The sequence below is a fragment of the Bos javanicus genome, chromosome 1, assembly GCF_032452875.1.
Source record: "Bos javanicus breed banteng chromosome 1, ARS-OSU_banteng_1.0, whole genome shotgun sequence".
NCBI lineage: Eukaryota > Metazoa > Chordata > Mammalia > Artiodactyla > Bovidae > Bos > Bos javanicus.
The window spans coordinates 75,315,380-75,338,845 of NC_083868.1; the positions used below are offsets into that span (position 1 = coordinate 75,315,380).

Here is a 23,466-nt window from a genome sequence, read left to right on the forward strand (position 1 = left end):
TGATACATGGGGAAGCAGTGTGGTGTTGTGAATAGTCCATAGAGTTTCAGAGACATGCAGTTAAGGATATTAATATGCATTTCTTCATTTTGCAGCTGCATAAACTTGGGCAGTTTGCTTAGCACTTTGATGCCGTAGCTTCTCACCTACAGAATGGGAATTATATGTGAAGACTTCACGTATGTAGAAGGTGAAGATTTACCTTCTTAGAAGGAAGAGCTTTGGAAAATCTAAAGAGTAGTAGTTTGTATTACTTGAAGCTTGATGCAGAGTGATTTTAGGGAAAATACAGGATTTGAACAGAGCTTTGAGGAACTATGTGACAGTCTTTTTGGAACCTCATCTATAATTCAGTCTCATCTAGGTCCTGGACCTAGCCTTCCCATCTTTGGGGGAATTTGTTCAAAGTCTAATTTAGATAGGATGTTGGCTCAGTAGTAAAAAACGTGCCTGCCAGTGCAGGAGACACAGGTTTGATCCCTGAGTTGGGAAGATCCCCTGGAGAAGGAAATGGCAACCCACTCCAGTATTCTCATCTGGGAAATCCCATGGACAGAGGAGCCTGGTGGGCCACAGTCAATGGGGTCACAAAAGAGTGGGACACGACTTAGCAACTGAACAACATACCCCAGTGTACTTGAAATTTCCCTAGGGGATGTGGAGGTAGAATGAGTCTAATTACATATTTGTTCTCAGTTTTTGGATTCTTCTGATAATCTGATCAGGGAAAGTCCTATTAAGATGCAAAGGAAGACAATTTACTGACAATTCACTAGCCTCTCCACCCACCCCCGCCCCCCGCCCCCACTGCCCCCTTATCTCCAAGTCTTCTAGAACAATGGCTCCAAATTTTTTGCACATTTGAATCATCTGGACACATTTTACAAGCCCAGATCACTAAAATCAGGATCTTCTAGGATGGACCCAGGCATCAGTATTCCTTTAAAATCACACACAATGTGCAGTCAAGTGTAGGAACTGATTTGTTTCAGAAAATTACGTTTTATACTTTAGTCCACATTAGAATCACCTAGAGGGCTTGTTAAACTACTGATATAGAGGCCTTTATCCCAGAATGTATGATTCAGTAAGTCTGGAGGAAGGGCCAGAGTGTTTGCATTTCTAACATGTTCACAAAACCAACTCTGAGAACCACCCTGTAGAACAGTACTTCTCAAACTGCAAGTGCAGAATGATCATCTGATGATCTTGTTAAACTGCAGATTTTGATTAAGCAGGTCTTAGATGGAGCCTGAGATTCTGTCTTTCCAATAAGCTATAGGAGATGCCCACATCTGCACACTACTGCCCACACCTACTTTGATCTATGGGCTGGTAAGATTTGGTACACAGGAGCATCACTGGATTTCAGTGTTGACCATCTAGTGATGTCCACGTGTAGAGTAGTCTCTTGTGTTGTTGGAAGAGGGTGTTTGCTATGACCAGTGCTTTCTCTTGGCAAAACTCTGTTAGCCTTTGCTCTGCTTCATTTTGTTCTCCAAGGCCAAAGTTTCTTGTTAATCCAGTATCTCTTGACTTCCTACTTTTGCATTCCAGTCCCCTGTGATGAAAAGGACATCTTTCTTTGGTGTTAGTTCTAGAAGGTCTTGTAGGTCTTCATAGAACCATTCAACTTCAGCTTCTTTGGCATTACTTTGACATTTGGTTGGGGCCTAGACTTGGATTATTGTGATATTGAATTGTTTGCCTTGCAAATGAACAGAGATCATTCTGTCATTTTTGATATTGCACCCAAATACTGCATTTCAGACTCTTGTTGACTGTAAGGGCTACTCCATTTCTTCTAAGGGATTCTTGCCCACAGTAGATATAATGGTCATCTGAATTAATTTTGCCCATTCCAGTCCATTTTAGTTCACTGACTCCTAAACTGTTGATGTTCACTCTTGGCCATCTCCTGTTTGACCACTTCCAATTTGCCTTGATTCATGAACCTAACTTTCCAGGTTCCTATGCAACATTGTTCTTTCCAGCAATGGACTTTACTTCCATCACCAGTCACATCCACAGCTGGGCATGTTTTTACTTTGGCTCAGCCTTTTCATTCTTTTTGGAGCTATTTCTCCACTTTCCTCCAGTAGCATAATGGGCACCTACCAACCTGGGGAGTTCATTTTTCAATGTCATATCTTTTTGCCTTTTGATACTATTCGTGGTGTTCTCAGGGCAAGAATACTGAAGAGTGTTGCCATTCCCTTCTCCAGTGGACTACATTTTGTCAGATTACTGCAGATAGTGACTGCAGCCATGAAATTAAAAGACACTTGCTCCTTGGAAGAAAAGCTATGACCAACCTAGGCAGCATATAAAAACAGAGCCATTAGTTTGCCGACAAAGGTCCATCTTGCCAAAGCTATGGTTTTTTCAGTAGTAATGTATGGATGTGAGAGTTGGACAATAAAGAAACCTGAGCGCCAAAAGACTTATGCTTTTGAACTGTGGTGTTGGAGAAGACTCCTGAGAGTCCCTTGGACAGCAAGGAGAGCAAACCAGTCAATCCTAAAGGAAATCAGTCCTGAATATTCATTGGAATGGCTAATGCTGAAGCTCCAATACTTTGGCCACCTGATGCGAACTGACTCATTGGAAAAGATCCTGATGCTGGGAAAGATTGAAGGCGAGAGGAGAACAGAATAATAGAGGATGAGATGGTTGGATGGCATCACCGAGTCAATGGACATGAGTTTGGCAAACTCTGGGAGTTGGTGATGAATAGGAAAGCCTGATGGACTGCAGTCCATGGAGTCGCAAAGAGTCGGACACAAATGAGTGACTGAACTGAACTGAGCATCACCAGGGAGCTTGTTAGAACCACTTCAGACCTATTGAATATGAAATTGCTTTTTAACAGTGCTGCACATTGGAATCATCTGGAGAGTTTAAAAAATATTGATACCTAGTTTTAATCTTGAAAATTCCAACTGAAGATTTTAATTTAGTTGCCATGGGTGTGGCCAGGGCATCAGAATGAAAACAACAACTCCTCCTCAGATAGTTGTAATAATGCAGCAAAAATCATTCAGACAGTTATAAAATGAGATATTTTTTAAAGTACAGTGCAAATCATCGCTGTCATTTTATGGAATCTTCCATGATATTTTATTATAAAAGGAGGCCCTCAAGATGGATATTGACCAAAGCTCAAAAGTATACTAACGCATATATATGGAATTTAGAAAGATGGTAACAATAACCCTGTGTACGAGACAGCAAAAGAGACACTGATGTATAGAACAGTCTTATGGACTCTGTGGGAGAGGGAGAGGATGGGAAAATTTGGGAGAATGGCATTGAAACGTGTAAAATATCATGTATGAAATGAGATGCCAGTCCAGGTTCGATGCACGATACTGGATGCTTGGGGCTAGTGCACTGGGACGACCCAGAGGGATGGTATGGGGAGGGAGGAGGGAGGAAGGTTCAGGATGGGGAACACATGTATACCTGTGGCAGATTCATTTTGATATTTGGCAAAACTAATACAATTATGTAAAGTTTTAAAAAAAAAAAGATGGATATTGACCAATAAATAGGTCCTCCTGTGTCTGCTGCAACAGATATCAATAAGTTCTCAAAACATTTATTGTGACCAAGACTCAAACAACTTCTTAAGATGCAGCTTCAGGCAACTACAGCAAAATGACTAGAGTGTCATGTATGCCTGCCGGGTACTTGCTTCATTTTCATTCATTAACTCCAACAAATTGAGGGCCAGCTAGTTTCTAGTTGCTGGATTATGAAGGTGACTGCAGTGTAATATCCGCTCCAAGGATATTAGAGGAGGTTGAACTTGTATGTAAAACAAAATTTAATATTGCAAGGTAGCACCAGTGCTGCCAAGTGATTTAGAACAGTCACCAGATTCCAGAGATGGGTGACGTGAAGTCGTTCAGTCATGTCAGACTCTTTGTGACCCCATGGACTGTATCCTTCTAAGCTCCTCCATCCATGGGATTTTCCAGGCAAGAATACTGGAGTTGGTTGCCATTTCCTTCTCTGGGCGATCTTCCTGACCCAAGGATTGAACCCGGGTCTTCCTCACTGCAGGCAGACTCTTTACTGTCCAAGCCACCAGAGAAGCCTAAAGATGACAGTCATTCCCCAAAGCCATTGTGCTCAGTGAAAACAGATTTCAAACTGAATCTTGAAGAATGGGACCAAAATATTCAAGCTAAAATTAGGAGAACTGCATGTCAGATAAGGAAGCACAGAATCACCTAGTGGAGAAAGTTCCTGCCACATTGGAGAGAAATGAACTGACTAATTTGGATGAATTAGAGCTGACTCATTGAAAAAGACCCTGACGCTGGGAAAGATTGAAGGGAAAAGGAGAAGGGGGTGGCAGAGGATGAGATGGTTAGACAACATCACTAACTCATTGGGCATGAATTTGAGCAAACACAGGGAGTTAGTGGAGGACAGAGGAGTGTGGCATGCTGCAGTTCATGGTGTTGCAAAGTCAGACACGAGTTAGCGACCGAACAACAACTAATTTGGATGAAGCAAAGAGTTTGTGAGGAAGTGTCAAAGGCACCATATTTTACAGTGCCTTAACTGACACATAAGGGAGTTTAGAGCTTATATTTTATGACTTGGGGGACCAGTGAAAGTTCCTGAGCATTGCAGTAGAGTGAAATGCAGTGGGATTATAGTGATGATGGACTGAAAGAGAGATTTTAAGTTAATGACAGAATCTTCTTATTTTTTACATTTTTCTCCTACATTTCTAAAAATCTCTTACTGCATTTATTTCTCTAGATCCACTTAATATTTTTAGGACAACTGTACATGTATTACATATATATTCATTGAGATCAGTACATATAACATTTGAGTGTAAATGTCAACAAAAATTAAGTGGAGTTGTGAATGTTTCCTTTATGGCTTTTTAGCTGAGTTTCCACTCTTTAATTACTCATCAATATTATGTGCATAAATTTTCAAAAGTGCTTTCTTGTTTTGGTAATTAATGATAATTAATGATAATGAAATGCAAAGCTTTGGTTGAACATGTCTAAACCATCTTAAGCAAGTTAACTTGTATTGTCTGTGTGTAATTTTAACTAAGAACTCCAGGTTTTGTATTTTTTGGGTGGGGCATTTCTGTTTGGCTGATTCATTTATTATAATTTCATTTTTCCACTCACTTTCTTTATAGCTATTTAGGTTGTGGTTATATTGTTATTCAGTCGCTCAGTCGTGTCCTACTCTTTGAGACCACGTGCAGTGCAGCACAGAGAAGGCAATGGCAACCTACTCCAGTACTCTTGCCTGGAAAATCCTATGGATGGAGGAGCCTGGTAGGCTGCAGTCCATGGGGTCAAGAAGAGTCGGAGACAACTGAGTGATGTCACTTTCACTTTTCACTTTCATTCATTGGAGAAGGAAATGGCAACCCACTCCAGTGTTCTTCCCTGGAGAATCCCAGGGATGGGGGAGCCTGGTGGGCTGCCGTCTACGGAGTCACACAGAGTCGGACACAACTGAAGAGACTTAGCAGCAGCAGCAGCAGTGCAGCACGCCAGGCTTCCCTGTTCTTCACTATTTCTTGGAGTTTTTCAAACTCATGTCCATTGAGTCATTGATGCCACCCAACAATCTATGAGAATTTCTTTTCTATTTCTTAAGAGAAACAGTACTATGTAGCCTTACAGCCGATAGCAGCTAAGTGCACACTGTAGCTCTTATTTGGCTGACTTGATGACCTTGGCAAAACCATATTTTTGAGCTAAATTCAGTGCCCTCATATGTAAAGATGGAGGAAGACTACACGTTTAGAATTACTTTTTTTTCTGCTTTAGACTTTCATTATCATCATGACATGTATCCTGCTTATCTATTATACTACTGCAGTGCCTAGAATACAGGTGATGAATTCATGAATAAACCTAATAGACCGTGGTGTCAATTTTGGCAACATAGTGTTTGATGGCAGATTTGTGGAAGATACAAATCTAAAGCCTTCAAAATATGCAGAGACTTCTTTGAGGGTGTTTTTGCCCATTGATCTTATGGACTGACACCTGTTCTGTTCACTGAATTTTTCAAATGGAATGTGAGATACATGTTCTGTACAAGACAAATAGGCTACAGCAGATGAGTGATGACAGACATTTGCTTTCATTATCAGTAGTGATATGCTTCATTTTTCACCTTAAGGGAAAAAAAAATCAGATTGAATTGACTTGTTAATTATGCAGTTTCTGAACATCTTTGAAGTAACACAGGAAAGGTTATATGATAATATCAGGATTAAAAGCCAGTGGCAGGATTTCTACCTGAGCTATGGCAGATATTTCCACCAGCTGTTGTCAAAGAAGGGGGTCATCATGTTGTTCATTTTCACTAAGTTGAAAATCCATTGTGTTTGCTTGGGCTTCCCAGGTGGTGCTAGTGGTAAAGAACCTGCCTACCAATGCAGGAGATCCCTGGGTTGGGAAGATACCCTGGAGGAGGGCATGGCAACCCACTCCAGTATTCTGGCCTGGAGAGTCCCCATGGACAGAGGAGCCTGGCTGGCTATAGTCCATGGGATTGCAAAGAGTCAGACAGGACAGAAGTGACAGCATAGCATGCAATGCTTGGAAGAAAAAATTTAAGCCTCTAAGTCCCACACAACTAATCAGTTCCAAAAGTCAGTAAATTTAGTGAGGAAAATAAATCAGGCAATTGAATTAATTGATCAATTGTTTATAAAGTAAGGCATTATATTGACAGCACTGAATCAACATAGGTGAAAGTACGTTGATTTTTACATTATTTTAATGTTTTATTTTAAATATAGTTATTTTTGCTTGCTGGATCTTAAACATATAAAATGAAATATATTTTTTCCTCCCATGATATTTTAAGAAGTTTAAATTATGAGGCAGTGATGACCCAGGCATCCACCACCCCACTCCCATTGTGAAAGCTCTAGATTTGGAGGTTAAATAACAGCCCCCCCCACAACTGATACCAATAATTTTGTATTTTGCTTTTATAGTTTAACAAGTTTTTATGAAAATTGTTATCTTAATTCATCTGCATGGTAAATCAGTAAAATATTCAGAGAATATTTTAGGGAGAAGAAGAAATTTCAAGGAGGTCCTATTCCTTTGAATCAATGTCAGAACTGTCAAATGTTAGAACTAGGGCTCGTGACCTAGAGCTGTATCTTCTGGACTGAAGTTTAGTCCTCATTTCAGTCTTGTTTTCTTGACTTAATGCTAAAGAAGTCAGGACAATTTCCCTTAATTTCTGTAAGAAATGTTGCTTTTGAGGTTAAATTTAATGAAATGAACAATCATTTCAGCTTCTTCTATGCAATGTACTCTGGATGAAAAAAGCCCCATAATATCATACTTTTGAAGAATCCCTAGTTTGCCGTGAGGGTCAGGCAAAGACATAAATATGATTAAGCAATGTGATAAGTGCTGTGTATGGAATGCCATGAAATTAGGATAAGAGACTAATTCATTTATCTGAGTGAATACTCCATTGTACTTTATATAACTGCTTTTGTGTTGGAGGATTTAAGAGCTCATACTATCTCCTAGCTTGCCGACTATTCAATAATAGCATTTTTCTACTGAAAAAGGGAAGGGGCAAAATTGACCTTTGTTGGTCAGTTGCTAAGTCTTGTCTGACTCTGCAACTCCATGGACTGTAGCACACCAGGATCCTCTGTCCTCCATTATCTCTCAGAGTTTGCTGAAATTCATGTTCATTTACTCGGTGTTACTATCTAGTTAAATGATAAATACCAGAAATGTATATTAATATCATGACTAACAAAACCAATCAAGTGACCTACAAAAATTATCACAAATATTATAATTACAAGTGTTGTTGTAACAGACTGTGAAATTAGAGGGAAAAATAACCTGATACCAACTTAATTTTAGGTTAAGATTTTGTCAGATATGATATTACTTACATTCTAACAAAACATCTTTATTGAGAACATTTTGAAGTGTGGGAAATGGTATTGAATTTTTAAGACAATTTGATATTGAGAGTGCACAGATTATTTTTGTGCACCCATATAATCTTTGTTCTGTCTCAGTATCTTCTACTATAAATTTTCTTGGGCTTTTAGTGAGTCAGAAAATGCATCTTTTTCTCTCCATCTTTGCAAATTCAACCCAGTATTTCAAAATACAAATACACTCTTTTAAATCTGTTCATTTTTCCAAGCAATAAGAGCCTGTCCTTAGAAGTTACTTGGAAGGACACTAGATTTATCTGTTGCAAAGAATTTGTAATGAACTTTGCTTTCCTTCTCTGCTTCCCTATTTCTCTTCCTCTTCTCTGTCTTCTTTGTGCATTCTTTGTCACGTGAAGTGCTTTCCAGTATGTTTCAGCTTGTCACTGAGATAACTTGTGTAGATAATAGGTGAAAGTTAAATTGAATAAGGACATAACACTTTTATTTCACATAGTAGACAGACAAATACTGTATGATATCGCTTATATATAAACTCTAAAAAATGAAGAAAGTGAATATAACAACAAAAACAAATAGACTCACAGATATAGAGAACAAACTAGTGGTTACCAGTGGGGAGCTAGAAGAGGGGAGGGGCAAGATAGTAGTAGGGGATTAAGAAGTACAAACTGTTAAGTATAAAATAAACCAGCTATAAAGGACTTATTGCACAACTCAAGGAACATAGCCAGTATTCTGTAGTAACTATAAATGGAATATAACCTTTAAAAATTATGAATCACTCTGTTGTTTGCCTATAACTTACATAATACTGTATGTGAACTATACTTCAATAAATTTTTTAAAGTAAAAAAAAGAAAGGACCTAGCCAAAAGAGTTGTTCCAAAATCTTAAAAAATAATAATAATATAGCACTTCTTAAAAAGTACTTTTTTCCCAGTCCAATATAATCTTACACGGTGTCCAGTACCTTGTTTGTAGTAGATTCCCCAAAATCTTCTGTTCCTCTTCATCTTCTACAAAACCTGCATCACCCTACACACACACATATCAGCCCTGTGCGTCCTATGCTCCTACCCTCTCAAACTCTGTTACCATGCAGGTTTTCTGGCTTTCCCTTTAGATTCCATATTTGAATACACTCCATGGGTGGTAAGTATTATATTTGATTTTTTCTTACATGCTTAATTATGGAAATATGACCTAGAGAAGCTGTGAATAAGCAAGCTTAAAGAGAAACCACTGCTGATTCATTCATTTATTTGGCAAATATTGAATAGTGGCTTCTAAGACCAAGATGCTTCTAAGATGTCGTTGCTAGGCAATGAGGATAATAATAATAGTTTCCTGTGCCTTCAGCTTGCCCACAGAATAGTGGGAGTATCAGAGATTTACAGATGAAGGTGTATTCCTCAGGGACCACATCTGTTGGATATGTATGTCACTGTTTTCCTAGCCTAAGCATGCCATGTCACCTATCCTAAGTGCTCAATAAACATTAATGAAAACAATAAGTGACTTTTGATTAGAGATATTTACACGAAGTTGTATGAGAGTTTTGGTAACTAAGGCCATAGAATCTTACTCCAAATTTTGGGTGGCACTTTTCATTCCCTTCATTTTTTTATTGATACTTTGTTCCCGCATCCCACTCAAATGAGGACTTTTAAAATCTTGAAATAAAGCCAAGTAGTCAGTTTAATTTATTTTTGAAATGACATTTTGCATATCAAAATACTAGCATGATGCCTGAGAAAAAGTAGGTATTCAAGGAATAAAATCTTTTCAGTTTTTCCTTTCTCATTGAGACTGACTTAAGTTTTATAGGTCCTAAAGTAATGCTCAAAATTCTCCAAGCCAGGCTTCAGCAATACGTGAACCACGAACTTCCAGTTGTTCAAGCTGGTTTTAGAAAAGGCAGAGGAACCAGAGACTAAATTGCCAACATCCACTGGATCATCGAAAAAGCAAGAGAGTTCCAGAAAAACATCTATTTCTGCTTTATTGACTATGCCAAAGCCTTTGACTGTGTGGATCACAATAAACTGTGGAAAATTCTGAAACAGATGGGAATACCAGACCACCTGACCTGCCTCTTGAGAAATCTGTATGCAGGTCAGGAAGCAACAGTTAGAACTGGACATGAAACAACAGACTGGTTCCAAATAGGAAAAGGAGTACGTCAAGGCTGTATATTAACACCCTGCTTGTTTAACTTATGTGCAGAGTACATCATGAGAAATGCTGGACTGGAAGAAGCACAAGCTGGAATCAAGATTGCCGGGAGAAATATCAATAACCTCAGATACGCAGATGACACCACCCTTATGGCAGAAAGTGAAGAGGAACTAAAAAGCCTCTTGATGAAGGTGAAAGAGGAGAGTGAAAAAGTTGGCTTAAAACTCAACATTCAGAAAACTCAGATCATGGCATCCGGCCCCATCACTTCATGGGAAATAGATGGGGAAACAGTGGAAGCAGTGTCAGACATTGTTTTTTTGGGCTCCAAAATCACTGCAGGTGGTGACTGCAGCCATGAAATTAAATGGGAAACAGTGGAAACAGTGTCAGACTTTGTTTTTCTGGGCTCCAAAATCATTGCAGATGGTGACTGCAGCCATGAAATTAAAAGACGCTTGCTCCTTGGAAGGAAAGTTATGACCAACCTAGATAGCATATTCAAAAGCAGAGACATTACTTTGCCAACAAAAGTCTGTCTAGTCAAGGCTATGGTTTTTCCTGTGGTCATGTATGGATGTGAGAGTTGGACTGTGAAGAAGGCTGAGCGCCGAAGAATTGATGCTTTTGAACTGTGGTGTTGGAGAAGACTCTTGAGAGTCCCTTGGACTGCAAGGAGATCCAACCAGTCCATTCTGAAGGAGATCAGCCCTGGGATTTCTTTGGAAGGAATGATGCTGAAGCTGAAACTCCAGTACTTTGGCCACCTCATGCAAAGAGTTGACTCATTGGAAAAGACTCTGATACTGGGAGGGATTGGGGGCAGGAGGAGAAGGGGACGACAGAGGATGAGATGGCTGGATGGCATCACTGACTCGATGGACATGAGTCTGAGTGAACTCCAGGAGTTGGTGATGGACAGGGAGGCCTGGTGTGCTGCAGTTCATGGGGTTGCAAAGAGTTGGACACGACTGAGCGACTGAACTGAACTGAAAGCTTATAAAATTTGGGGTAAACCTTTGAAAAAAATATATATATAACTGAAAACTTATATAATTTGGGGTATAACCTTTGAAAAAAAAATATATATAACATCAGTTCAGTTCATTCGCTCAGTTGTGTCCAACTCTTTGCGACCCCATGAATTGCAATCCCTCCCAGCATCAGAGTCTTTTCCAATGAGTCAACTCTTTGCATGAGGTGGCCAAAGTACTGGAGTTTCAGCTTCAGCATCACTGCTTCCAAAGAAATCCCAGGGCTGATCTCCTTCAGAATGGACTGGTTGAATCTCCTTGCAGTCCAAGGGAATCTCAAGAGTCTTCTCCAACACCACAGTTCAAAAGCATCAATTCTTCAGCGCTCAGCTTTCTTCACAGTCCAACTCTCACATCCATACATGACCACAGGAAAAACCATAGCCTTGACTAGACAGACTTTTGTTGGCAAAGTAGTGTCTCTGGTTTTGAATATGCTATCTAGGTTGGTCATAACTTTCCTTCCAAGGAGTAAGCGTCTTTTAATTTCATGGCTGCAGTCACCATCTGCAGTGATTTTGGAGCCCCCAAAAATAAAGTCTGACACTGTTTGCACTGTTTCCCCATCTGTTTTCCATGAAGTGATGGGACCAGATGCCATGATCTTCGTTTTCTGAATGTTGAGCTTTAAGCCTACTTTTTCACTCTCCATTTTCACTTTCATCAAGAGGCTTTTTAGTTCCTCTTCACTTTCTGCCATAAGGGCGGTGTCATCTATTATTGAAGTATAATTGACATACCCAAAATACCTAAATGTCTAATGTATCCAACTTGATGAATTTGGACATATGTATACTTCCCTGCTGACTCAAACAGTGAAGAATCTGCCTGCAATCCAGGAGTCACAGGTACAATCCCTGTGTTGGGAAGATCCGCTGGAGGAGGAAATGACAACCCACTACAGTATTATTGCATGGGAAATCCATGGACAGCGGAGCCTGGTGGGCTACAGTCTATGGGGTTACAAAGAGTTGAATATGACTGAGCAACTAACACTTGACATTCCTAACAACAGTGCCTGAAGTTTCTAGTATATCTGCATCCTTGGTAACATCTGTTATCTTTTTTTCTTTTTAAATAGTGGTCATTCAAATAGGTATGAGGTGATATCTCACTGTAGTTTTGATTTGCATTTCCCTGATAATTAGTGCTGTTGAGTGTTTATCATGTATTCATCATTTGTATTTCATCTTTGGAGAAATGTCTGTTTAAGTCTTTTGGCCCTTTTTAATTGGATTATTTGTGCGTGTTTTTTTTTTTTTTCTTTTGCTATTGGTTTGTACTTATATATTTAGAATATTAACTCCTTATCAGATTATGGTTTACAGATATTTTCTTCCGTTCTTTAGATTGCCTTTCATTCTGTTGATTGTTTGCTTTGTTGTGCAGAAGGTTTACCTTTGATGTAATCTTGTTTATTTTTGTTTATGTTGCCTGTGCTTCTGGTGTCATATCCAAGAAATCACTTACAAGATCAATGTCAAGAAGCTTTTCCTCTTTGAATTTTGCAGTTTCAGGTTTATTTTTTAGATCTACAATCCATTTTGAGTTGATTTTTGAGTATGATATGAAATAAGAGTCCAATTTCATTCTTTTGGATGTGGATATCTAATTTTCCTAACACCATTTGTTGAATAAACTAATATTTCCCTTTATTACCTCTTTTCCTTACCTTTTTCCATGTAGTTGAGTGGTTGAGTTTGTTATGGATCTCATAATCACCAACTCTGTGACTTCTTTTTTCAAAATATGGGTCAGATTTATGTAAGATTAGAATGAAATACTCATTTTGGAAAGAACAAGGTTGAGAAGATGCTTGAATGTCATATTAGATGCTTGGACTCTTATCTGGCTTATAATTGTAGTCTTTATTCACTGAATGTTTACTGATATTCTGAATATAAGCAGAATGTGTACCATTCTGCTTATTCTCTCTCTTAACCTCTGTCTCTCTCTCTGTTTCTATGTCTGTCTCTCTTTCCTCTTCATCTCTCTCTTTCTCCATATTGTACAAGTGTGATCTAGATATGATGCTTATTTTGGAGAGCTTATAAACTAGTTGTGGTTGGGGAAAAGATATTTTTAAGGAAAATAAACATTGTGATAAATATAGTCTAGATCTAGGATTAGGGGAGCTGAGAAGTGAGAGAAAGCACTTGGTATTTTGTGTGTCATTTCAAGCCTGGCGGGGGTTTCCATATGAAGATATTGGGTGAATGACATTGCAAGCACAGGCAGTGAAGTAAGGAAAAACATGAAGTTAAAAGAAAGGAGGAAGAAGATCAAATTACTAGAAGCAGTAAATAAATACATTAGAATGAGTAGTGTGGTAGAGCAGAAATATAGGTTATATATAAATAACCTTGAATATTGAGCTGAGATGTTTTAAGTTTTTAATTTCCTTTTCATTTTAAGAAGCAACTTTTCTTTATACATTCCTAGAAATAATGTCTTTTCATGACTCTTAAAATTAATATTTACTGAAAATAAGTTAAGTACAGAGAACTGGGGTAGACGTTGCATAGATTTACCCTCAAGAGTCCTTAAGGAAGGAGACAGACGTGTAAGCAAATAACTCTATTACTGTGTTCCAAAAACCATTGCAGAGATATGCCCATGAAATAAATAATTATGGAAAAGGAAACTTATCTCTCAAGGGTTTGGGTAAGACTTATGGTCCAGTTAAATAGGGAAGATAGGGTTTCCAAAAACCTATCTTCCAAAAAGAGAGGGCAAAAGAACCATGAATCCAATCTAGTTTAATTAAGATCAAGGGGAAACTTAGGATGTGGCAAAAAGCTCTGTGAAACTGCTCATGATGAATGGAACAGTTGCAGGTGATAAACTGGAAGAGTGGTTTACAGTCAGGTGGTAAAGGGCATTGAGGGTCAGACTTAAAGGCTTTGGATCTGTCCTGTACATGATGAATAGTCACTTGAGGAATCAAGCAGGGAACTGACAGCAGGGAAGTGGCATGAGTAGAGGGAAGGGACTTGGAAGAGTGGTATGGCCCAGTTGCTCTTTGAGAATGGAAAGGAAGACTGGAGATATAGGAGGGATTGTCACTAAGTAACAAAGGGCTGGAGCCAGAGTGCTGTGTGGAAGATAAATAATAGATCAGAAGAAGTCATTTGCCATTCTTCAAGATTTTAAGAGGCAGATGCAGACCCTCCCAAAGAGAATAGCTTTTAGCTTTTACCACTAGAAACTCTCATTCCAGATTGTTTACTGATTTTGTTTTTAATAAACTTGCTAAATCTCTCAAAGCGTACCATCTAAAAGCCATTATCACCTTATGCTTCGTATAAAACTTTCACACAAGTTTCTTGTTTTTGTCTGTGTCTTGCTTTAGCAGTTTTCTCCCTCTCCTCAGATAGGAAAAGCTTTATAGTTGCTTTTTTAATCCTGTTTTAGCTAAATGAACCAATGTTGTTTGCATTTGTCCTGGGAAATCTTTACTTTAGAAAGACATTATGCACAATTTTGGGTTTCTTTGCTCTTTTTCGTAAGTATCATCATTGGACTTGTTATTTTCCAGTGGTTGCATTTATTTACAGTGTGTAAATGTAGTTCACACCTCATGTGTTGACTCTACTTTTGTTCCCAATGTCTATCAGTTAGAGGTAGGTTTGGCTCAGACCAAAGTAACTAAAGTAGGTTGCACAGACTAAAGTAACAAGGACTTATTTTTCTCACATAAAAGCCAGACCTAGGTAATTGAAAGCTGGACTGGTGCCATTGCTCCACAAAGTCCTCAGGGGCCCAACTCTTTACAGTTCACTTGTCATCACCCTCTCAAGGGGCAGCCCTTGTTTTCATGGCCTGAGATAATCCAGCAACCCTAACCTCATCCCCATCCAAACAGCAATAGGGGAAATGGTAGAAGAGGGCAAAGGGCAGTTGTCTTGAAGAAAAGGATATTCATGAGTACAAAGACATTTCTGCCTACATCTCATTGGCCAGTACTGATCTATTGCCACAGTTAGACACAGGCTATATATGGAAATTTAGCGAAATTATCTATTATTTTTGAGAAGGTGAGAATGGGTATTAGGTGATCAGATCAGATCAGATCAGTCACTCAGTCGTGTCCGACTCTTTGCAACCCCATGAATCGCAGCACACCAGGCCTCCCTGTCCATCACCAACTCCCGGAGTTCACTCAGACTCACGTCCATCGAGTCAGTGATGCCATCCAGCCATCTCATCCTCTGTTGTCCCCTTCTCCTCCTGCCCCCAATCCCTCCCAGCATCAGAGTCTTTTCCATTGAGTCAACTCTTCGCATGAGGTGGCCAAAGTACTGGAGTTTCAGCTTCAGCATCATTCCTTCCAAAGAAATCCCAGGGCTGATCTCCTTCAGAATGGACTGGTTGGATCTCCTTGCAGTCCAAGGGACTCTCAAGAGTCTTCTCCAACACCACAGTTCAAAAGCATCAATTCTTCGGCACTCAGCCTTCTTCACAGTCCAACTCTCACATCCATACATGACCACAGGAACAACCATAGCCTTGACTAGACGAACCTTTGTTGGCAAAGTAATGTCTCTGCTTTTGAATATGCTATCCTAGATTGGTCATAACTTTCCTTCCAAGGAGTAAGCGTCTTTTAATTTCATGGCTGCAGTCACCATCTGCAGTGATTTTAGAGCCTAGAAAAATTGAGTATTAGGTGAAATTAAACTTAAAAGAGAAGGAGGAGGAAATAGGATATTTGGGGCAGATAACCACATTAGAGAGCCAGAAAACCTTTGTTCAGTTGCATTTCCACCAGGATTACCTCTCTGAACCTGTTTGCTCTTCTAAAAATTAGGCTAATCATTCTGTCCTAAATTCTTCATTGTGTTGATGGTTGAGGGTCAAATACAATGATGAATTCATCAACACTTTGAAAATCGTGTTGCACAAAAATAAAGTAGTATTTTAAAAGTGGTAATCGATCTTCTGAATATAAGCTGAGTAGATATAGGTCAGGTGATATGTCAATTTATATCAGACCTTATGGTTACCTTATTTGACAAGCAGAAGAATCATATGTCAATGAAAAATAGCCCTTTAATAGAGAGAACACATCTCTGTTTATGTCAAGGACGTGATAGTGCATTTGATTCTTCTGTCAATTCTATGCAGTAAGGATTATTATGCCCATTTTATAGACAGGAAAACTAGAGCAGAGAGAGTAAACAAATGGCTCCAAGGCACACAGCTTCTGAGTGATGAGTTTAGAAACTACTCTGTCTATGAATCTCTCCCACTTTTTTGTAATCTGTGTTGCTGCTTTAATGTTTATACACCCCACTTCTTGTTGCCCATTTGATGAAATCTAGATCTCTAAGACAGGAGTGACAGACTCTCGGGTATTTCTCCTTACTTTATCTCCATGGTGTTCGTGCCCATTCCTCCCCAGTATGAATCAAATCCTTCAATCTGCTAGTCCCTTCGTATACACATACACTACCCTACGGAAACTCTTACTTCCTGCCCTACTATAATGTTTCTGATCTTCGCCTACTCAACTTCTGTCCCTTCTTTAAGTGTCAGCTTGGGTCTCCTCTTCTGTGTGAGACATTTCTTGAACACTTCAGATCACAGATCTTCCATTTCCCTGAACTTCTGTACATAGAGAATATATATATATATATATATAGAATGCATATATTACATTTAATTATAGAACTACATTATACACTGTATCAGATTATTCCATATGCCTTAGCTGTCTCTCCCCAAGTAGACTTTAAGGTCTTGTACTACTTCTCATTTCAGTAACACAGGGACAAGTGTAAGAACATGGGAGGAACAAAAACAAGTACAGATTCAAATTGCAGTAACAATTAATTCTTAAGCATCTGCTAAGATTTAGTCTCAGCTTTCATGACAGATGAGGAAAAAGATTCAAAAAGGCAAAGAGACTGGTCTGATGTCAAATATCTAGGAGTTGAATACTGCTGTATCAAACTTGTGGTCTTAGGCTTGATCCTTAGAACTATCAGTTGAACATTTGACTAAAAGCCAAATACTGTGTAGGTGTCTGTGTCTTGTGTGTGTGTGTGTGTGTCTGTGTCTTGTGTGTGTGTGTGTGTATGTTTGGCTTACTATTCCATGTTGAGAGAACCCCAGAAAATACACATATATATTTTTCTTATATTCAAAACTGAGACCAGAATTTTATCAGTAGAAAAGATAGATAAGAACTTCTAACTAAGGCAGGTTGTTAAAGTGAACTACAGGGCTATTCTCTTATGTTATAAATATTTAGTTGTTATAAATATTTCATTCATATTCATGTTGCCATCTATACAGCCTAGCTGTATGATTGCTTTCCAGCTTCAAGTAATATGAATTCTCTCAGGTTAGAGATAATGTTTTATGCTTATGCTCATTTTGTAATTATCAGTGTTATTAAAAATAGTGCTATATAGGGATATCTAATTTATAGAAGTACACTTTTGAAAGAATTAGATTATCTTATTTATTTTCTTTCTGATATTTATGTACCTTCTCCAAGTAGACAAGTAGACTGTTCAATATTTTCAGTAGTGGACAACACAAATATTCAAAGACTACAAACATATTCTCATTTTATCATAGGATATTGAATTAAATTTATGAAGTTGATTTTTAATGGTTTTGTGTATAAATATGGACGTATATATATATTTGATATACAATATGTCCATCAGAGCTTAAGCTATCTAGCAATCATTGATCCATCTATCTACATTTATATATAAAAACTGAAAAATAAAGAGAACTGTTCTCCTATTTCTAGCATAGTTAAGTATAAGCCAGTGGTTTTTGCTTTCATCTTGTGTACTTAAGAAGACAGTGTTCAGGACCACAAGGAAAATAAGCTCTGGCATATGTTATGAAGATCACATTTTATTTTTAATTATGATTCGAAATGTATTTTCTTCCATTAAGAATTTTTTGGTTCAAATTATTTGTTTGTTAGGAAAAATCATCTTATACAATTTGAGTGTATGTTCGTTTTGTAGAGTGGAGATCCTGGACTCTCAGATCCATGAGGGGCGTTTGGAGTCCTTCTAATCTAATCCCTTTATTACAGATGAGTTTATGTGATTTACCTGAAGTCACAGTGTTAATAATTAGTCATGCTGCAGAAACAAGAAGTCAGTTCTCCTCACTCTTAGAACTGCCCCCGCCAACTAATATCAGTTCATAGGTTTTAATCCTCAAAAGAGTCATTTTAAGAAGCAAGATGATATATTCAAAAGGTCATTGATCCTTTCCTCTCTTTTTGCCCTCTAGCCCTCTTCAATCTAATCCCTGTGGGCCTGCGTGTGGTGGCCATCCAAGGGGTGAAGGCCAGCCTCTATGTGGCCATGAATGGTGAAGGCTATCTCTACAGCTCAGTAAGTACCTTGGTTTTCATGCATGTGTGTGTCTGTGTGTGTGTTCACACACACACACAAACTGGCATTGAGAGACAATGAAGTAACCATATTTTAGGGAGAAAAATTACAAATTGAAGTCATTTTACATTTTCTGATCCAGTGTGTCAGTGTTACTATACAAATTTTATAATTTATAATGTTAAAGATCATGCTTTGTTGAGAAAGAACTAGCAATTCTTCCTGTGATATAAAGTCTCTTTTTCTAGTTTCTACTTCTAGACAATAATCTTGTGAATTTTATCTTTAATTCAAGAGGTAAGACATTTTTCCTTTATGCTGTTACTTCTCTTTCAAGCACAGTGGATGGTTTAGGAAGCTGAATTCTTGAATTTGTCTGGGAATCTTCTCTGACTTATTGTGGAGAAAAAAACCTTTCAGAATAGACTGTGTTTTTGTTTGTATTTAAGAAAACTGTGTAGTACCTAATGTGTCAGATTCCTCAGATAACTGCAGAATTGATTAAATGAGCTTCGGGTTCGGGGCTGAGATATTTGAGTTTAATTTGCATTTCGGCTACAGTATTCCTTTGAGAAAGTCATCTCTTCTCTTTGACTTAATTTCCAAACCTTCCAGATGAGGGTGTTGGGCCTCAGGCTGTCAAACATCCCTCTTAAATCTAAAATTGTTAAAATTAGGCAGCCTTAGTAGCTACATTATGAGCCCTGGCATATTTGAAAGCAGTTAATAACCTCACTCTCAAGATAGTAATTTATGCACTGAGACAGTGCACAGCACTGAATCTTGTGTATGTATATAATTCCTGTTATATCCTAAGGAAATTACATATTTCAGAAGAACTATCCTTGAAAACCACAGATTTCCACCTTTCTGTCTGTGATCTCAGTAAATAGACTAAGTTATTCAGGAAGTTCACGTATGCCTACTAGATTCTCAGTTAATTATTAAACAGCTTTTATTAAACATTTTCCATAGTCAGATGAATCTCTGGTACCCTATGCTTGCTTCCACCTGTCATTCTTATTAACATTCTTAAAGTTGCTATTTTACTCCTGAACAGGTTCACATCTGAATATGCATTTATATACCAGATGTGTACATCTGCATTTTGTCAATGGTTCTACTCAAAATAATTCATAAAGGTATATACATTTTTTAGTTAAAACAATGGGCTTTCATTCTTAATGTGTCATAATTCTAACATTTCTTAATGTCCAATTATTGTGAGTCTGTATTTTAAATGTGAGAATTAAAATAAGAAAAAAAGTTAGCCGGTTTTATTTTGAATGACTCCAGTTAGTGAAACTTAAAAAAAATTTTTTTTAATGTATTACAAGCTAAAACATTTAGGTGATCTTAGGATACTATTAATTTAAGAATTTAATCAGTCATCAAGTAAATACCTGAAAGTAGACCATATTTATGTCTCTATTTAGAAGGTTGTTATTCATTTTTATATTTATTTAAAAGATCATAATTCAGGTTGTAATTCCACACAAACTTTAAAGTTCAAATTTCTGAACCAGAAGTCATTTCCAAAGGTCTGGGAAGGAGGAAAATAAAAAGTATTGTCTGAAAATGGTATTGTAGCACGTGGCAGCTGTGTAGGAGCCTCTGTGTGTGTGTGTGTGTGTGTGTGTGTGTGTGTGTGTGTATAAAGACTGGGAGGGGTTACTGTTGTTGGGTGCAATGCCAAAGTTCCTAGGAGAGGCATCTGAGCTGAGTATTCAGCATGACATACCTGAACTTCATGTGAGGCAACCCTTTAAGAGAAACATTTTTTTCTATCTCTGTTGCTAAGAGCTAGGCTTAAAATACTGGGATCCCATAGGAGAGATTTTAAGAAATTTTTGACTAGAGAATGTTACAGTAGGTGCTTTTTTCTAATCGATTGAACACCTTAGTAAAACCAGTAATCACCTGTTGAGTTACCTGATTTGGGTACCTAGAGTTTCAGTTTTTCTCTGCGCTTAAATTTACCTCATACCAAGCATTTGCAACTTTTTTTCTGTGTGGTACTGCTAGGCTACTGGAACAATTTTCTTAATTATAAGCATGGCATTGCTGACATAGGGCATCAGGGTCCCTACTTTCAAAATCACTCTCTTTCTATATAGCACTAATAGTAGGAAATGCTGGTTTTTAATTTTATACCAGCTTTTCCTACTGTCTGTCCCTTTGTTACGGGACAAAGTGGTGATAGTCACACAGTCGTGTCCGACTCTTTGTGACCCTATGGACTGAAGCCCGCCAGGCTCCTCTGTCCATCGGATTCTCCAGGCCAGAATACTGGAGTGGGTTGCTAGTCCCTTCTCCAGGGACAGGACAAAAGGGGGCCAGTATTGGGAGAAGCGCACCTGAAAGAGAATTGGGTATCAAAGCTTCATCATACTTGTTCTCCTTCCTGTGTGTGCAGCATGTCTCAGCAAGAGAGCACTAGCATGGCCAGGAGCCTTGCAGTGAGTTAAAAACAGGCTGTTGCAGGCTTTCTTGAGGTGCTTTTGGTATATATTAAGGCTTGAAGTTATTTGAAAAGCAGTTTCCTACTTTATGGTAAACAGTATAGCTGAGCATACCAATAAGGTCCATTCCTGGAATTTGAGGTGGGGGTGCAGGGGGACTGATGATATGTTTCTGAGGGCAAACCCTAGAGATCCTAAAGAGGCTCAGTTAGAATCCAAGAGGAATTCTCAAATGGTATCATGCATGTAGTGTCACTTACCTTGTCTGTATTCATAGTTAAGCTTGGAATTAATTCCCTTGCTACGTCTGATTTCCCTGCTCCTTTATCACAAGACAAAAGAGAGAGTAGTAAAGACTACTACTTTACTATCAAGGACTATTACTTTACTACAAGGGACTATCCGGTAGCATAGAGCTAGGAAGTTTTGGAATCCATTCTGAAAGTCTTTATTTTAATAGGTGATTTTAATACATACACTTTTAATGAGATTGTTGATACATCTGGATTTGTTTTTACCCTTGTAGTTTGCACTTTTTGCTTCTATTTTATTTTCTCACATTATTGAAACATTTTCTTATTCTATCTGTATTCTTCTGCTAGTTTGTAAATGTAGGTTATAATCCTAGTCTTAAGTATTTATATTTTTTAACATACATGAATAGTTTGCTGAATAATAAAATATATTTATTTCTGTCCTTCTAAATAGCTGATAGACCTTGGTATGTTTTCTTCCCTAGTAAATACTACCATCCTTGTCAGGAATTAGACTATTTACACTTTAAATGAAAATATGCATGGTTATTATTCTATAGTAAAAGTTAAATTTGTGAATCTTAAAGTAATTTCTGTGCACATAGGTTTAGTTTTCCTGTGTATCAAATTTGATCCTTCTTAGTTCACTTTTCTTCTAAACAAAATCCTTTTCTGTTTGTTGGTCTATAGACTGTGAATTCCCTTCATTTCTAGTACCTGTGAAAATACTTTACTTTCACTTTCAGTCTTGAATTATAGTTCAGATAGTTACATAGTTTTTAGTAGACCTATATTTTCCCCAACACTTTGAAAATTATATTCCACTGATTTCCCGCCATCTGTTGTTGACTGTAAGAAGATTGCTATCAGTTTAATATTCTCTTCTTTATAGATAATCTATGTGGAAAATTAAAGAAACTTTTGCTCTTTATACTTCATGTTCTGCAAATTCACTATAATGTCTAGTTATAAATCTATATTAAGTTGTTAGAAATTCAGAATCACTTTCAATCCAAAGAATCAGACTTCTTTAATTTTGGAAAGTTTTAACTCTTCCCATATACATTTTATTTCTCTGTTACAATTTCCAGTCTTTTGTGCTGATAGTATTTAAATGACTTTCACTAGAAACCTGAAAATTTATCTACTCTAGAAATGATGCCAACTATTTTGTGATTTCAGTCACTGTGCTTTACATTTTTGGATGTCTAATGGTTTCCATTCCATATCTACCTGATCTTGACTGATTTCTGTTTTTACTATCTAGCTCTTTTTACAGAAAGTTATTAACTCATTTATGTCTCTGAGCATTCTTACAATACTTATTTGGATACTTATAATTCTTATTATACTTACTAGACTTTTCCACAAAGTTAATTGCTTTTGTAATGAATTCATGTTTCAATCGATGATTTTGTTAGCTGTCAATTTTAGAATAAGATTCAGATTATATTAGGATTTAGAGTTCTGCCTATGTTTGAATTTTGTTCTGCAGGCCCATTTCTCTTTGTTTTTCTTTTCTTCCTAATCATCTTCCTTTTAAGCCTGCCCTCAATTTCCACCATATATTTGGTTGCTTCTATGTAGCCTCTGGGGCTTCCCACGTGGCTAAGTGGTGAAGAATTTGCTTGCCAATGCTGGAGACGCAGGAGACGTGGGTTCAATTCCTGGGTCGGGAAGATCTCCTGGGGAAGGAAATGTCAACCCACTCCAGTATTCTTGCCTGGAGAATTTCATGGACAAAGGATCCTGGCCAGCTGTAGTCTATGGAGTTGCAAAGAGTCCGATACAACTTAGCAACTAAATAGCAACAACAACAACAGATGGAACCTCCAGTGGCCTTAGTTTAGAATAAGATTTCAAGAGTCATTTCAAGACTCCAATCGTAGCATAGCATTGGGTTAGGAAAGGGGGCCTGGGTAAGAGTATTGCTTGGTCTTATCTCTCTCATTAGGAGGCGATGTCTGTCATTGCATCTTGTTTAAAATAGTAGCAGCATTTTAAAAAATACAGTTTATGTACAATAGTACATTAGTTTCAGATGATCTACATAGTGATTAGAAATTCATATACCTTAGAAATAATCACCGTGGTAAGTCTAGTAACCACCTGTCTCCATACAGTTATTACAATATTATTGATCATATTCCTTATACTATATATTACAACTCTGGGTCTTATTTATTCTGTAATTAAAATCTTATACTTCTTCAT

The 23,466-nt window shown here is 37.8% G+C and overlaps 1 protein-coding gene across 4 annotated transcripts in view; it reads left to right on the forward strand.

The window, feature by feature from the left end:
* Positions 1-23,466, forward strand: part of FGF12 (fibroblast growth factor 12) — a 613,285-nt gene that overhangs the window by 391,015 nt on the left and 198,804 nt on the right. For all 4 annotated transcript variants that reach the window (XM_061412889.1, XM_061412878.1, XM_061412869.1 and 1 more), the window contains one exon: positions 18,433-18,536. In XM_061412889.1, coding sequence (XP_061268873.1) covers positions 18,433-18,536 — 104 coding nt within the window. The remainder of the gene's footprint in view (positions 1-18,432; positions 18,537-23,466) is intronic.